Raw genomic sequence first — 16,395 nt, 5'->3', positions numbered from 1 at the left:
ATCTTCTTTTTTTCAGCTTTATGCAAATAGAAGGAAGCCTTGAGAAAGCATCCAAGCACACATTTCTAAATTCCCTGTAATTTTGCCGTGTGTAGCCCCTTGCCAGGAAAGTACAACCCAACTCTTGCTCACAACAAGATGGCACTCATTGGCACTTTGTGTGGGGTTACCACGGGGTCATCGTCCATCCAGAGTTGGCCAGACCATGGGAGGCCTGCCTCTGGAGTGCTCTTCAGAAAGCATTATATTCAAATGGAAGCTCAGACACCCCAGTTTGTACTGTCCTCAGGCTTGGGGGAAAGAACAGATGCTCAAGCAGAAGAGAAAAAAAACAAGCTCTCTTTGTTCTCCGTATAGAATTAGGTACATGATCAACCCCCCCTAACGCTCTTCCCTTGCTACCTTCTAGCTACTGCCAAAAGAGCAAAACACATATTTATTTACTCTGGTCTGAATCAGTGGATAAGTTTGGAAACTTGGGTTTAGGAAGTTTAGGTTTAGATTTAATAAGGGTTGGCTCTGGTTTCTCATCAAAAACAAAACTGTACAAGGTGGTCCGGTTGGTGAGATCTACACCTGAGGACATATCTGGACAAATGAACCAGACTGCAGGAAAACTGAACCAGAAGCTGCTGAAAACAGACCAGTGCAAACTGAGCTCATTAAGGGTCCCTCAATTCCTAACGAGGGTTAGGGTTAGGTTTCTCAGAAAATAATCAAACTACACAAGGTGGTCCGGTTGGGTTGGTCTGCACCCGACCAAATGAACCACACCGCAGAGAAACCTCCACCAAGCAATAATCTTTGAGAACATCTCAACACGTAACTCCAGTCGCTCATATCTCGGTCTTAAAGTGGAGGTCGACTCAAGAGATGAGATTTAGTGGGGGTGGCAAAAACCCACAAGATCGCATTCTATTGTCTCCGCTTGAAAGCAGACCTGCTGTCACTGCAATGTAATTAGTCTGGACAGAAAAAGAACATCATGGATGCTTTGCTCTCACGAAGACTGTGATCACCTGACATGGGTGATGAGAATGAGGTTGCCAGGGCAACCTGTCGGTATTGAGCGTGATGTAAAAGACTGGGGGTCATCCACAGGACCAATACACCGTCTATCAAAGGAGGAGCTGATCAAACAAGGGTGTGTCTTCTTTTTAACACCATTTCCTTCTTGGAGTTTGTTACTCACGTTAAATCATACACTGGTACAATCTTCCAAATGATCCAAACAACATGATTTCCTCAAGGATCAATAAAGTATCTACCTAACAAGCCATAACACACTTTTGGCCTTTGTGGATGACAAACTATTAATGAATCAGCTAGCTAATCAGTAGTTCTTCAGCTGAGTTCAAATGAGACCTGCAAAGGTCCCTTTTCAACAATTGAAAATTTGCCTCAGAGGCCCAAAATCTAGCCTTGATGCTGGACTTTAAACCGTTTAAAAGTGATTTAGTAGGCCCAGCTGGGCACACGCCTAGTTGTGTGTGCAGCTTTACTGCTACTGAGTTGTGTTTGTCTCTGATACAATTCTTGTCTTGTGTGCTTCATGTCTTTGTGACATATTCACTGTAACTCTGCACTTGTTCAACGTAATAGATACCATACTGTATATACCATACACATACTGGGACACAAACATTCAGCCTCATTTGCACTTGCACACACTTTGTCCCCGCAGTGGTACACAACTTTGCAATGAGTATATTGGCGGTAAACAGGTGTGAAGTATGTGTAAGTATGTGTAAAAGGTGCAGGGCTGCGTGCCAGCGCACAAAGAACATTTTGAAATCTACAACATTTGTGGCACGCATCACCATGACAAATCGCAAGACAATGCTGAGGCTAAACGTGTGCAAATGTGAACGCTGCTTTAGCAACACTAGCAAAGCTATGTGAGCTACAGTGCTAACATTACACTCATTTTAATAGAGACCGCATGCTAGGTTAGCCTATTCACTGAAGAAAAACTAAATGATCAAACTTAACAGCTGCCACATCTGTAGCTGACTGACAGACAAAGCTCCAGGTTTTGTTTTAAGATGTGTAGCGAAGCCTGTTTTTTGGGGGGGGGGATTTTACAAGGCCGTGGTGGGCATATACAGGAGGTGGGCTCATCTAGCTAGGGGCGGGGCCATGACGAAGGAGGTTTTTCCTTCATGACTTTGACAAAAGTCGGACCTTCAATAGCTATTGTGGCGCTAACAAGTGAGCAAAATGTTTCTCACGTTTGGTCCTCATCAACGCACTCTTAGGACACATACTACTGATATATTAAAATGTCATTTTGCATAATAGGGGACCTCTAAAATGTACCACATAAATCACCTAGAAATCAATGTTTATGAGTCAGCTGTCACCATCCTCTCCAGATAACACGGTTCGAGCATGTAAACATCAACAGTTGCAGCTGTGCGGAGGCAGAAATTGCAGGAAGGTGTCAATCCCCATCAGACCTGCTGCCTAACTGAGTGTGAAACTCTAATGGCGCCCACCAGCTTGCATTCAGTGCGTGCATGAGATGAACATGCAGACCCTTCTTTGCATGTACTCATCTGCCCTTGCATAGATTTGTCCAAACTACAACCACAGCCAATGCTCAGGCAGCCGTGAACAAGCACGAGGGGGAGGGCGGTCTCTCTTCCCTCAGTGCTCCTCTAATGAGGCCCCGATCGTGTCCCAAAATGAGACTGCTACAAGTGACCAGGGGATGACAGTGCAGCTGGAACACAGGAACACCCAGATCGACAGTGACACTAATAGATCAGCAAGGGCCTCCTCATCAGTCCCCAGAGATTCAGGCCCAACACAGCAGAAGAGCAAAAAGGCTGCTAGATGGTGTCCATTCAGGACAAGTGGACTCGTCAAACGTCTATCGGTCAGCCAGACGCAGCCACCTATGATAGCACTTCGGTTAATTGTGCCTGTGGAATTATGCATGAAGGGAAATGACTGCAGAGCCTGGACGACGAGGGTTTATACAATATCAGTTTTTTTCTCAACTGTGCAGTGCAAGCATTACTGTTTGGATTCTAATCCCACAAGGATTTAGTGGGTACATGTTTTTTATTGGTAAAATCAAGGGTGTCCAAACTTTGTCCAGTGAGGATCGCTATCTCACCAAAATATCACATCTAACATCTTAGCTTTGTGTTACAGGTGACAAAGAAAATTAGTGTTCAGCAACCCCTCCTTCAGTGGTTAGCATGTTGGCCAACACAGTAACAGTCTGGAGATCAGGAAGACCTGGGTTGGATTCTCCGTTGGGTATTTCTGTGTGGAGTTTGCATGTTCTCCCCGTGTGTGGGGGGGTTTTCTGGGTACTTCGGTTTCCTCCCACATTCCAAAAACATGCATGTTAGCTTCATTGGAGACTCTAAATGGTCCATAGGTATGAATGTGAGTGTTTGTCTATATGTGCTGCCATTGGCTGGACACCAGTCCAGGGTGTACCCCACCTGTTGCCCCAAGTCAGCTGGGATAGGCTCCAGCATACCGCGTGACCCTAATGAGGATAAGCGGCATAGAAAGTGGATGGATGGATAATCCCTCATTTATGGCGGTGAATTGGTTCCAGACCAGACCGTGATAAGTGAATTTCGACAAAGTGGATTCCTTATTTATAAACAGCATATTTTCATAGTTAGAGCATAGAAAACCTGTTTATGACCTTCTACATATGCTTTTTAACATGATTAGAGCCCTCTAGATGAAATAACCCCCCGACAGACACCTTTACGCTCCTATTACCCAACATAGTAGGCATAATAAGAGAATAGAAGACTTGTTCTTTTTTACTTCCCGCTGTGTACAACACTTGCGAGAATTGCTTTCCTCATTGCGTAGAGTACCGTGGCTCGAAAGTAGGGGTGCTCGCACTCTTTCAGTCTGTGAACTACTTGACCAAGTGCCAAAAATCTACCTTTTACTGTAAACATAGGAAATCTATTTACAAACCTGTAAATGTATGATACAGTTCCTATATTTCTAAATATCTATCTATTTATGTACATTGTATATCAGGGGTGCACACACTTTTTTTGCATGCAACTTACAAGTCGACATGGTCTCACTATAAAACAGATATTGTAACGTATGTATAAAATCTAAGCGGTGAACTTTGAAACTGCTATACTAAATATAATGATTAGTATTTCACATCCACACTTTCAAAGTGTGCAGGAAATCAAAGTAGTTGACATCATTCCTCAATATTTGCGAACATAACCTGAGTAGCATGACACACACTTCAAAGTATTATGTCCAGTTAGCATCTGCTATCAAAACATTACAGATACATCCAAGAATCTTACCACTTGCTTAGTTCCCTAATCATCCTAGTCATCCGGGAGAAGCCTGGAGTAGAAGCTCTGCTCCTCCGCATTGAGAGGAGCCAGATGAGGCGGCTCGGGCAACCGGTCAGGATGCCTCTCGGACGCGTCCCTGGGGAGGTGCTCAAGGCACATTCAACCAGTAGAAGGCCGGGGACAGGAAAGTCTGGGCTTCCCTGCGTAGGCTGCTGCCTTCGCTACCCGACTGTGGTATAGTGGTAGAAGATGGATGGATGTAGATAGCTGAGAAACGTACTAAACAGCTGATCAGTACTGGACCAGCTTTTAGGTACTTTCCTTCTGGTACCTGAGACACGTCATCCACTGACCTTTGAGTGGAAGGACACAACGAAGCCCAAGCCAGAAGATGAGGGGTTACCATTCCAAAACATTCTGGAAGAGGACTGTACTGTTGAACCAACAAATCATCACATAACTTTCCTCTGAGTTCCCCTGAGAGATGATGTCATCCACGTCACCGCCAGTGACTCTCCTCTATGAGACACTTTGTCTCGGCCTGAGGTTGGGGGGGGTCCCCAGGCCACAGACGGGCTGCTTACAGAAGAAGGCAGTCTGCATGCCATCGCCAACCCACGGACTGAAATTGGTGGCATTTTCCCCTCCAACACCCAAGCTTTTCCCACAGCCCCCACAGGCACACGGCACCAGTGTTAGGTTTTCAGGCCATCGGTGGGGTGAAGTGACGGGTGCACTGACAATAACCCCAACGTGTGTCCTGATAATCCCTGGTTTATGCAAATCTCCCCCACTGAACGGTGAAAGTTACGATGTAGGTCACCATCTACTTCTTGGTGTCTGATATCAGCTGAAGCCACCACCAAGCAAAGCACCAGCAAACATACATCTTTATTTCTACGACACCAGTAACGTCTTACGCAGAATAACAGTAGTTTGCTGGGGGTGCACAAACATGACAAGAAAGTGTGTCAGTGCGTCGAGAGAGCAGCCGGAACAATGACGGGGGGGGGTCATTAGCATTGTCATGAATGTGTCTATTTGAGCAAGCGGTGAAAGTGTGTGGCCCCTCACCGTGTGTGTGTGAGTAAGGTGGATGAGCGGGAAGATGCGAGAAAAGAGGAGGGTGTATGATCGTGAGGGCGCCCCCACACTCAAACCCCACCCTTTTTGACCAGACAGAGGGATGAGAGATGGGGGGGGGGCTTAGACTGGGAAAATGCAGTTGTTTGGTAAGGTTTGTTGTTGGTGGACCTCGAGGGGGGAGGATGTGTTGACGTGGACGGGTGGCGATATGAACATGAGGGGGAATTAAAAACGTGGACTAGCAAATCAGCTTAGAAAAAAGGGACGTGAGGGATTTGTGTGCAGAGGCTTTGCTGTCAACAAACAAACGTCATCACAATACAGTTTATGTCTCAATCTGACACGCTACCACAGCAACACAACATGCAAGCAAACACGCAACGCACACGCCATCACAGGTGTGTCATCATTACACAAATGCTCTGTGGCTCATTGACAATTAGCTTCATGTTAGCCATGTTTTCCAAACAACCTTAGTCAGTCCCCTAAAGGTGTCCACCAAATTCCACAGTGGGTGTTTCGTAGAGCGCATCAAGCTGTGGGAGAACTTTCAAGTCATTCTCACCTATGGGGGGTCAAACTTTGAGGATTAAAAGGAAAAGTGCGCTTTTTTTGGAATTTTTTCCCATCACCCACAATCCTTATGTGAGACATGAACACACGTCTTTCTCTTTTCTGTGCCTTCTAAACATATAAAAACAGATAAAAAGAGGCAGCTGAGAATGCACGTCATGGGAAACACCAGCAAGGCTCCATTTGCATCATGTGAGCTGCTTATGAAGCACATTGTTATTATTATTGTGTGCATATCAACATGCTGATTAGTGACAGGTGGGCCTTAGACTGCCCACAATAAAAGGCCACTCTGAAATGTGCAGTTTTGTTTTCCCTGCCATCTGGCCTGAACAGTATAAACTGGGATTCATCCATGAAGAGACGTGCCAGACCCCATCGAATGTGAGCATTTGCCCACTCAAGTCGGTAACGATGACAAACTGGAGTCAGGTCGAGACCCCAATGATGACGACGAGCAAGCAGACGAGCTTCACTGGGACGGTTTCTGACAGTTTTTGGAGAAATTCTTTGGTTAAGCAAACCGATTGTTTCAGCAGCTGTCCGAGTGGCTGGTCTCAGACCATCTTGGAGGTGAACATGCTGGATGTGGAGGTCCTGGGATGGTGTGGTTACACGTGGTCTACAGTCGTGAGGCTGGTTGAATGTGCTGCCAAATCCTCTGAGACGCCTTTGGAGACGGCTTATAGAGAAATAGAGAAATGAACATTCAACACACGAGCAACAGCTCTGGTTGACATTCCTGCTGTCAGATGCCAACTGCACGCTCCCTCAAATCTTACCACATCTGTGGCATTGTGCTGTGTGATAAAACTGCACATTTCAGAGTGGCCTTTTATTGTGGGCAGTCTAAGGCCCACCTGTCACTAATCAGCATGTTGATATGCACACCTGTGAGGTGGGATGGATGATCTCAGCAAAAGAGAAGTGCTCACTATCACACATTTAGACACATTTGTCAACAATATTGGTGAGAAATGCTGATATTGTGGATGTGGAAAAAGTTTTACATCTTTGAGTTCATCTCATCAAAAATGGGAGCAAAAACAAAAGTGTTGCGTTTATATTTGTGTTGAGTGTATGTCAAATCAATCCACCCAAGGAGGCAGTTCCCAAAATACTAAAAGAATTACATGTTACCATGAATGCACCTGTTGCTAACGCAGACAAACAAAGGTTTGCGTTTCACGGCCACACATCCATGGTGCTTTCAGGGACCGCCGAACAACGTGTGAAATCTCACCGCTTGAGATGTGAAAATTGTGGTACAGTACATGTACGCTGCACCTATTTATAAATTATGATCCACTTAGGGCAGAGGTAGGGAACCTGCGGCTCGGGAGCCAGATGTGGCTCTTTTGTTGGCTGCATGCGGCTGTCAGACGTTTCTTAACATGATCAAAAACATTTTAAAGTAAAACGTTACAGAAATCACAGTGTTAAAAATAACCTTCAAAACATCCAACATTCTTATGCATTTCAATCCATCCATCCAATTTCTACCGCAATGCGGGTGGCCAGAGCCAATGTCAGCTGTCCTTAGGATATTTTACGGGTCAGACACCAAAACTTGATTATTGCTGTATAACTTGGGAGCCTAGCCGGGTCATCAAGAAGTAAACATCCCTCCTTTTAATCAAAGTCAGCTAGCTAATTCTTCTTTTTGACAAAGAAGATGGTGAAAAGAAAGATACGGAGTAAGGCGCAAAACCTTGCAGCACCAGAAGTCACATTCATGGTAAAAAGTATTTTATTTATTTATTATTGATTAGCTTCGGTATAAAAAGAATGAATTCATCGGCTTGGCATATTGTAAAATTGTTGGTTTAGTTGTTCATTTAGTTGCATATGATGTGGCTCTCATAAGAATACATTTTAATACATGGCTCTCCCAGCCCCTGACTTAGGGTGTCCTTTCTCAAGTATTTTTGGAGTCTTTGTTTTTAACCAAAAAATCCACAGATTTGCTGAATCACCAATGAATGGCAGTGGCAGTGTGCATGAAAGTCGTGTTTACTTAGCCGAGCACACAATGTAAACAATAACATATGCTGTGCACTTGCTCTCTACAGCCAAAAGACGCCACGAATGAAATGAAAGTCAACATGGTGAAAGGCGAGGAGGAGAGCTCCGCATGTCATCGGTCGCTTTTGCAGCAGCAGCAGCAGCAGCAGCAGCAGCAGCAGCAGCAGCAGCAGCAGCATGCTCAGGCAAAGAAAGCTGCTGCACAAACTCTTTGACAGTCGAACACCGTCCATGCAAAATCAAATCACTTGTGAAGACAAGATGAAGAGCGGGTGGGTGGACTCACCTTCTTCGTCTTCCTTGACGGGAGTCTTCATTCAGCGTGTCCACTCGTGGCGATGCTCTGCTTCCTCCTCTCTGGATAGAATCCCTCTCCTGCCTTCCTGCTCGGCTCTCCTCCCTACTACACACACGCACACAAACACGCACAGGCGCATTCAAACTCACACTGGCGGGAGCGCGCATGTGGCTCTCTCGGGTGCGCGCTCATGGTGAAGATTAGAAAAAAAATATCATCCAAATATTAATTTATCTGCCTGCAGACTCGTTAGATGGTCAACTGCTGGACGAGTTTGGGAATTTGATTTGAAAAAACGACACCTCAAAAAATTGAAAAGTTCTGTTTTTGTAATGAGCAGAAATATAGTTACTGTGCTATAAAATCACCGTTTTCATGAAGTATACTGTTAGATTTACGCCCTATCGATAAAATATACATTCTTTAAAAGCGGTCTTGTTGTTTGTCCGTGGGTTAGCTAGCTGGCTACTTTCGGTTTGGACTTCTGGTTCCTGGATGACGAAAGACAACGTACTATGTTTAATAGGAGAGCAGGGAGAATGCTTCAATCACACCTGAACACGCCAAAAAGCCAATACAAATTTCAATAAGTAAAGTGAAACAAATAGTGGACTGTCATATCTTTATTTGTTAGCGAATTGGCTCTGAGATGTGCGAGTCACGAACGAGTCGTTTAAAATCGCGATTTTTGTTGTTACTGAATCGGGACTCATGGGTATCGGTGTCCGTTAGCTCGTTAACTTACTCACCTCCGCTCCCATCACGGGCGCCATGAAATTGTAAAAATAAAAAACAAAAAAATGGATATGTAGTGACAAACACACACATACGTAATGAGCATACGTCTGTAAGCCGCCTTGCTTCGCACTGCCCGCACACAGGACCTTCGTAATTGGAGGCGAGAGCGGTGACCTTACGGCCAAAGCCCGAACTGTCGACCGCGTGTTCAGCGCAGCTCTAAGGCAGAGGGAGCGAGGTTTACCAACGTACACTTGCACAGCCTCACAGGCTGGCATCCGCTACACGTCAACGTCCCCGCCATATTGGATGTGTCAAGGCTGCGCTGTAATTGAATACAAGTATTCTACAAAGAAACGGAAGTTAACGCCTCTAATTTATACATTCACACGCGCACTAACATACTTGGGGACGGTTAGGCACCAAAAACAAAGTATATCATCTTCTCAGATGGCAAACATAAGTACTTGTATACAGGATATATACTGTAGTTTTAATGCCATATACTTTTTCATTTTCCTTGAGTCAAGAGAATTCAAGCAGAATTCAACCAGATGTTGTGCAATTGCTCCTCATGACATCACTCAATGATGGGTTTTATTTCCATACTCAACACTACACACACAAACGCTGTTCTTTTCATGGGCACAGACAGCGGAAGAATGGAGCTGTTGAAAAATATTTGGCATGACTGCACTACTGCAGTACTGGTCCTTGACGAGCCTGCATGGCACAGTAATGATGCAGTCCAGTACCTGCCTACTCAAAGACACTAAAGAGTGAAGTACACATCCAAACAGGCTCGTAAAATTAAGCTAATACAAAAGTAGAACATCTATATTTACAGTTTGAGGTCCACTCTGTTTTTCTTTTGTGCATGAAATGTGGAATATTCTGCCTATTTACATATTTGTCCATTTTCAAGAAGCTGCAATTCATACATGCAAATTTATATAAAGCTTACATGAATTTCCATTACTTTTTTAACATTCTTTACAGCAGGGGTGTCAAAGGCTTTTCTACCAGTGAGGGCCACATCGTGAAAAATGAAAGGATGATATTTAGTAAAGTACCACATGTACTGTAGATATGCTAACATCTATATATTCATCTCAACTTTGTCACATAGATTGTCACATATTCATATCAACTTCACTCTTTTGGACCTTTTCTTCTCATTTTTGATTTGTTGAATTTTCCAAATATATTTCATTTCCAAATATTTCAACTTTCTTCTTGAATAATCTTTTTTTTTCTCGTAATATTCTGCCTTTATTCCCAACGTATAATGTTCCCAAAGTCGCAACCTTAGTTGGTTTTGTTTGCAACTTATATTTCAACTTTTTAAAAAAGTAACATATTTTTCTTTAATAATTGGGACTCAATGCTACTAAAATGACATCTTTTTTCTTCATAATATTACAACTTTCTTCTCCTCAAATTCCAGATGTTTATTGTATAGATATGCTAAGTTATATTTATTTCAAGAAAAAAGTGAATCTCAGCTCTTTTTTCCCCATTTGTGCTGTTTTTTCCAAGTATTCAATTTCTTCTTTTCTTTTCCATATTATAACTTTATTTTGTGTGTTTCTCATATTACAATTGAAATATATATATATTTCTTGAACATTTCAACTAAAATGACATTATTTTTGCCCATAAAATTAAGTTCATTCACAAAAATGTGACTTTTTTTGCCTTGTTAGATTACAATTTTTTTCTTTTAATATTTTGATTTAATTCTCGTAAAATTACAGCAGTCTTGTAATGACGTAGGACTTTATTCCCATGTTTTTACTTTATTCTCATAACATAACTTTTTCCACAACCAAATTTTCCAAAAATTACAACTTTTTATGTTTTGTTTGTCATAATATTCTTTGTTAATTTTCTTGAATATTTCAACTTTGTGCTACTAAGCTATGCTAAGATGTCCAATTGTCCTAATAATGTTATTCTCATAAAATTAGGCTTTCTTGTTAGATTACAACTATTCTTTCTTAATATTTTAACTTTGTTCATATAAAATTACTACTAATTTTTCAATTTTTTCTGTCTTGTTTTAATTTTCTTTGTTGAATGATATTTTTAGAATGTGCCGCAGACACAAACGGCCCCTGGACCGCAATTTGGACACCCCTGCTTTACAGTCTTGTCCTGTACAGTGTTGCAGGTGAACCAGATTTTTTTAAAAGTAAATATTAAAATAGAAACAAACGAAAAAGAAAAGTTTATTTTTTTATTTTAAAAAGTGCTGGCAAAATCTTTTTTGAAATGAAATAAAAAATGAATTGGGGCTGGAGTAGAAAAGGTCCAGTTAAACAGGAAAACAGCACCACAGGACCGGTCAAGTCAATCCCAAAACAATGATTGAAAACCGATGTGATTATTTTCAAAACAAGCGGCTCTTTGAATGTCGCTGTGAAAGGTAAAGGGTGTGCTTGTATTACCTTAAGAAGCGGGAGTATTATTTGAATAAACCAAAGCTTTCAATGTTCACACAGTGTTGTCGAGGGCCACGTGGGGTGCTTGGCACGGCGTCTAGAGCTTGAAGGAGCTATACATGTCACCCGCGGTCCTGATCCACTCTGCCAGTCTCCGGCCCGAGCCTTTCTCTCTGGTGAGGATGCAGGCCGCCTTCCTCAGCTTGTGCTCGTTCCTCTCCAGGTAGCGGACGCCCTCGGCCTGCAGTAGGCTCAGTTTCTCCTGGCGGTTGTCATCGATGGAGATGTCTTCGCTCACGTAGGGGTTGAAGCGGAAGTACGTGTCGGCGGGCAGGAAGCCGTCCAGCATGGCGTGGACCTCTGCAGCACAACATGGGAGAAGGTGGGGCTATTTTGCATGCGTTTTTAAATTCAGGTGAGATTTTTATGCATATTGAAGAGAAATATGTGAAAGTGTCAGGCATCTGGAGTAAGCTTCTTCATGATATGCTGCTGCTACTTGGCCGAGCCCAGGAGGACAACATGTGTACAACAGAGTACGTTGCCAGACGTAAATAGCGTCTGGCACCCTTTTGGAGACTTTTATACTTTCATCATTAAGATGCACTGAAAGAGGTTGTGATGATATGTAGTGTTGTACACTGGCCACTAGGTGTCAGTAATGTTGGCTGAGACATACAAGCACCAGAACAACAGGCTTTTATTGCGGCTTTGAATGATCTCACAACAGGCACAATGATTCCCAACAAGTGCCACCGTTGCTGCTGTAAGCCACGCCCAGATAAAACTCAACCTCACTTCCTGTCCACCCCCAAACAAAACAGCTTTACAGCAACAAACGCAAGCACAAGTCTTATTTAGGTCTTATTATGTGAACAATATTGGGTAATAGCAGCGTAAAGGTGACTATAGGGGTGTTATTTCATGTCTAGAGGGCTCTAATAATGCTCAAAAGTGTATTTAGAAGGTAGTAAACAGGTTTTCTATGTCTTATTTTCTCTTATTATGTGAACTATAATGGGTAATAGGAGCGTAAAGGTGACTATGGGCGTATTATGTTATGTTTAGAGGGCTCTAATCATGTTAGAAAGTGTATTTAGAAGGTGTTATACCCTAAGTTTACTTGTCTTATGTGTCTTATTTTCTCTTATGTCTACTATATTGGTAACAGGAGTGCAAAGGTGACTATATTTCATGTCTAGAGGGCTCTAATGATGTTCGAAAGTGTATTTAGAAGGTGGTAAACAGGTTTTCTATGCTCCAACTACCACAATATTCCATTTCTAAGGAATCCTACTTTGCGGAAAGGGGGGTGTTAGTCCATGAGTATTTACGTGGGTACTTTCTGCTGTTGATACAGGTTGTTTATGAGACCCCCCCTCCCTCCCCAATAGTAGCAGTACCTTCAGTGTCAGTGGCGCTGCTGATGACGTTGTTGATTTTCGTCTTGAGGCTGGTATAGGGGGCGCTGTTCTTTCCCGTAGCTTCCAAACGTCCCGTGCCCAGCGAGACCACACACTCCAGGGGGGTGTCGGGCCACACACACTTGCACTCGTGGATGGCCAGCGCTGTGGGGTTGTTAATGAGCAGCCCTCCGTCCTGCACACAACAAGATGATGTGATGGGCATGTGCAGGTTTGCAGAGTGGACAGGAGACATGCTTAAGGAGATCAATATGGCGGCAGACCACAAAGCACAAAGTCAAACTCTTCTCTTCTTCTTCTTGCCTTTGCTCAAACTTCCCGTCAGCGCCACTTTGATATCGAACAAGCGCCCAGGAGTGCTTTTGCTTTGGATCCATATCCCTCCCAAGGCAATGGGGGAGGGGGGAGGGGGGGGGGGGTGCTGATGAATAGGCATGAGGCTTGCAGGGCTGCAGGGTTGGAAACAGGATCAAACACGCAGGGGCCAGCCCTCATTAAAGAGGCCAGGCTGGGGGGCTGGGAGTGGCGGGCCCCTCCCCCAAGTGTCTTGGGAGGGGTTGATGAGAGCTTGTTTATGTGACTGTGGTGGTTAATTGCAAGTTTATGCCCACAGTATTGCTGTTCAATCGTCATGTCTCTCACAGCATATGGGCCATGCATGCATTGGGGGCAGCCTGGGGGTGGGCGGCCACAACATGGATGCATCCTGTCGTGCTGCACAGTGTGACCGACAAAATAATAGATGACACCAGGACAAAAGTCCACCAATCATCTGGGAAGGTGGTCCAGACGTGCGACCCCCCCAATGGAACAAATTCACAGCAACACATACACAAGCACAAGTCTTATTTATGTCTTATTTTCTCTTATTATGTCTACTGTATTGGGTAATAGGAGTGTAAAGGTGACTATGGGGGTGTTATTTCATGTCTAGAGGCCTCTAATCATGTTAAAAAGTGTATTTGGGTGGTAAACAAGTGTTCTATGCTCTAACTACCAAAATAATCCATTTCTAAATAAGGAATCCTGCACTCGCAGCCTAAAGATACGACGTTTTGAAAATTTTTATACCATATTGTGCTTTTTTTCCTCAAAAAGTGACAACTCACTGTCTTAAAACAACCTTTTTTTCCTTGTCAAATTCTGACTACGTCCTCGTAGCATAAAGTTATGACTTATTTGGGGGTTCTTCGAATGTTTGTCATACAATGCTTTTTTTTCCTCAAAAAAGGACAACTCCACGCTCTTAAAACTGCATTTTTGTTCTCATAGTAGTGCTTTTTATCTTGTGACGTTGTGTCTTATATTTCCAGCACATGTTTTCTCGTACTTCTTCATTCTCTTCAAATTTCAAAACAGTGTTTTTACACATTCTGACTTTTTGGCCAATGAGATCATTAGACGTGTACAACGCTCCAGCTTGCCTCCATTCCAGGGCTGCTGCTCAGTGAAGTGAGTCGCGGGCCACTAATTAAGAAACTTCTGAGAAGTTCTTCCTCTGAGGGACTGGTGTGTACCAACTTTATCCGAGGTATCTACTACGCTTCTGTGCAGCCTTCACGGGCAAACAACAGCGTTAATGAGAGGATGAAGCGAGAGTGAGGACATGCTGGCAGGGGCATCACGGCCCGCGGACACATTCTCAATCAGCCTGTCCTGAAAGACAAGTTAAGGAGCAAACCGCGGGTCACTTAGGACAAACCGTCTTTGCTTTCACCGGGGATGAATTCAAGTCAAAAGCACAATGCAAGGCCGAGGTCAGTTGCACTCAGGATACAGGATTCAGCGTGAAGAAGCACCACATAGACCAGGGGTGTCCAAAGTGTGGCCCGGGGTCATTAGTGGTACGTGGCACCATTCTAAAACTATAATTTAAACAAGAAAATTAATAAATAAATAGCAAAAATGGAAAATCATCAGTAATTTTACAGGAATCAAGTCAAAATACTCAAGGAAAAACGTTGTGATCCAACAAGAAAAGGTTGTAATATTTTAAGGATAACTGCCATCATTTTAGCTGCATAAAGTTGAAATATTGAAGATAAAATACATTTTTTTTAAGTATTTTTATTATGGGAAACAAACGCAACAACAAATAACATTTTTGGAAAATGAATGTCATATTATGGGAATAAAGTTAAAATATTATAGAAATAAAGTCATAATTACGAGAAGAGAGTTCACAAGAACAAAGTTGGAACTGTTGGAAAAATGTGAGAAAACAACGATCAAAATGGAAAAAACAGCTGTAATTTATTGAGAATAAAGCCAAAATACTAAGAAAAAATGAGAAAAAAAGTCAAAATTTTATGAGAATAAAAATGTCATTTTAGCAACACAGTTGAAATTTTAAAGAAAAAAATGTTATTTTCTTGTACAGTCTTAATATTATGAGAAACAAAACAAAACAAAAGTTGTAATTTGTGGAAAACTGGGTTAGAAAAAAGTCAAAATATTATGGAAATAAAGTTTAATTGCGAAAAAAATTACGATTACGATTATTTAACTAGATTAGGTTCATTGTGTCTTCTTCTAAAATGAGTGTTCAATTTCTTATGTTCACGTCATTTAAGATGCAAGTTGGAATATTTGGGAAAAAAACAGCAAAAAACGAAAAAAAAGAGCAAAGCAAAGCTGAGATGAAATATGCCTCACTTCTTAGCGTCCTTTCATATGTGAGTATGTGGCCCTTGGTGGAAAAGGACATGAGAGTGCTAGAGAGCATGAAGCTGTCACTGATGGATCTTTAAAAGGAGAGTTGGTTGGTGATTTTACATCAGAGGATCGTTCATGGTTTACACAATAACGGCCGTGTGCCCACTCATTTTCAGTGGATAGTAAATCTGTGTCCCTATGCAAGCTGCACACGGACTACTCTAAAGTAGATCCAAGTCTATCTCCTGTCCTCACGGTGCTTTCTGAAGGTTCCCTGCCGAGCTCAGCTGAAAAGGAGGCGTTATCATCAGGATCAGTAAAAGTCATTTCACGGCCGAGCGTACGTCAGACGCCATTAGCCACAAACTCCATCCTCTTCTTTAAGGCTTTTCAGCTCGCTATCTCTCCCCCTCCTGTGGGCACAGCTTAATGCTGCACCCTAGCGCTGAGACGACCTCTCCAATCAAAAAGCCATATTTCCAGGTAAGGACCTGAGGGTTCCTGAGCACTTCCAGGGGTGCCACTGAGCAAAGCACGCAACGCCACACACCTCAGTTGGACATTATCCTCAGAATGCCCCCCCCTTTGGGAGCAATAAAATCAAAGCCATGATGAATGAGCTGGGCTGGTGTGACGGTCCTCTGGACTCCGTGGAGGAAGTGGGGGAGAGAAGGATGTTGGCTAAGCTGACATCCATCATGGACACCACCTCTCACCCGCTACATGACACTGTTGTTTCCCTGAGCAGCTCCTTCAGCAGCAGACTGTTACACCCACGGTGTAAGAAGGAGAGGTTCCGCAGGTCCTTCATACTGACCGCTGTCAGGCTCTACAACACCTGC

At 43.1% G+C, this 16,395-nt stretch overlaps 2 protein-coding genes across 20 annotated transcripts in view; both read right to left on the bottom strand.

The window, feature by feature from the left end:
• The window catches only part of LOC129180975 (neuronal cell adhesion molecule-like), a 110,365-nt gene extending 101,127 nt beyond the window's left edge, over positions 1 to 9,238 (bottom strand). For 5 of the 18 annotated variants that reach the window (XM_054775467.1, XM_054775477.1, XM_054775461.1 and 2 more), the window contains exon 1: positions 8,281 to 9,236. In XM_054775467.1, coding sequence (XP_054631442.1) covers positions 8,281 to 8,459 — 179 coding nt within the window. In that variant the 5' untranslated portion in view covers positions 8,460 to 9,236. Of the gene's footprint in view, positions 1 to 8,280 lie in introns of all 18 variants that reach the window. The other 13 variants (XM_054775466.1, XM_054775460.1, XM_054775459.1 and 10 more) reach the window with 5 other exon arrangements.
• A 349-nt stretch (positions 9,239 to 9,587) lies between these two features.
• The window catches only part of LOC129181311 (calcium-independent phospholipase A2-gamma-like), a 29,212-nt gene continuing 22,404 nt past the window's right edge, over positions 9,588 to 16,395 (bottom strand). For both annotated transcript variants that reach the window (XM_054776359.1, XM_054776361.1), the window contains exons 9-10: positions 12,878 to 13,073; positions 9,588 to 11,834 (exon numbers count right to left, since the gene is read on the bottom strand). In XM_054776359.1, coding sequence (XP_054632334.1) covers positions 11,572 to 11,834; positions 12,878 to 13,073 — 459 coding nt within the window. In that variant the 3' untranslated portion in view covers positions 9,588 to 11,571. The remainder of the gene's footprint in view (positions 11,835 to 12,877; positions 13,074 to 16,395) is intronic.

Source organism: Dunckerocampus dactyliophorus, chromosome 5, assembly GCF_027744805.1.
Source record: "Dunckerocampus dactyliophorus isolate RoL2022-P2 chromosome 5, RoL_Ddac_1.1, whole genome shotgun sequence".
Lineage (NCBI taxonomy): Eukaryota > Metazoa > Chordata > Actinopteri > Syngnathiformes > Syngnathidae > Dunckerocampus > Dunckerocampus dactyliophorus.
Note: the sequence above shows the minus strand (reverse complement) of the source record. Positions and strands in the feature narration are given on the sequence as shown.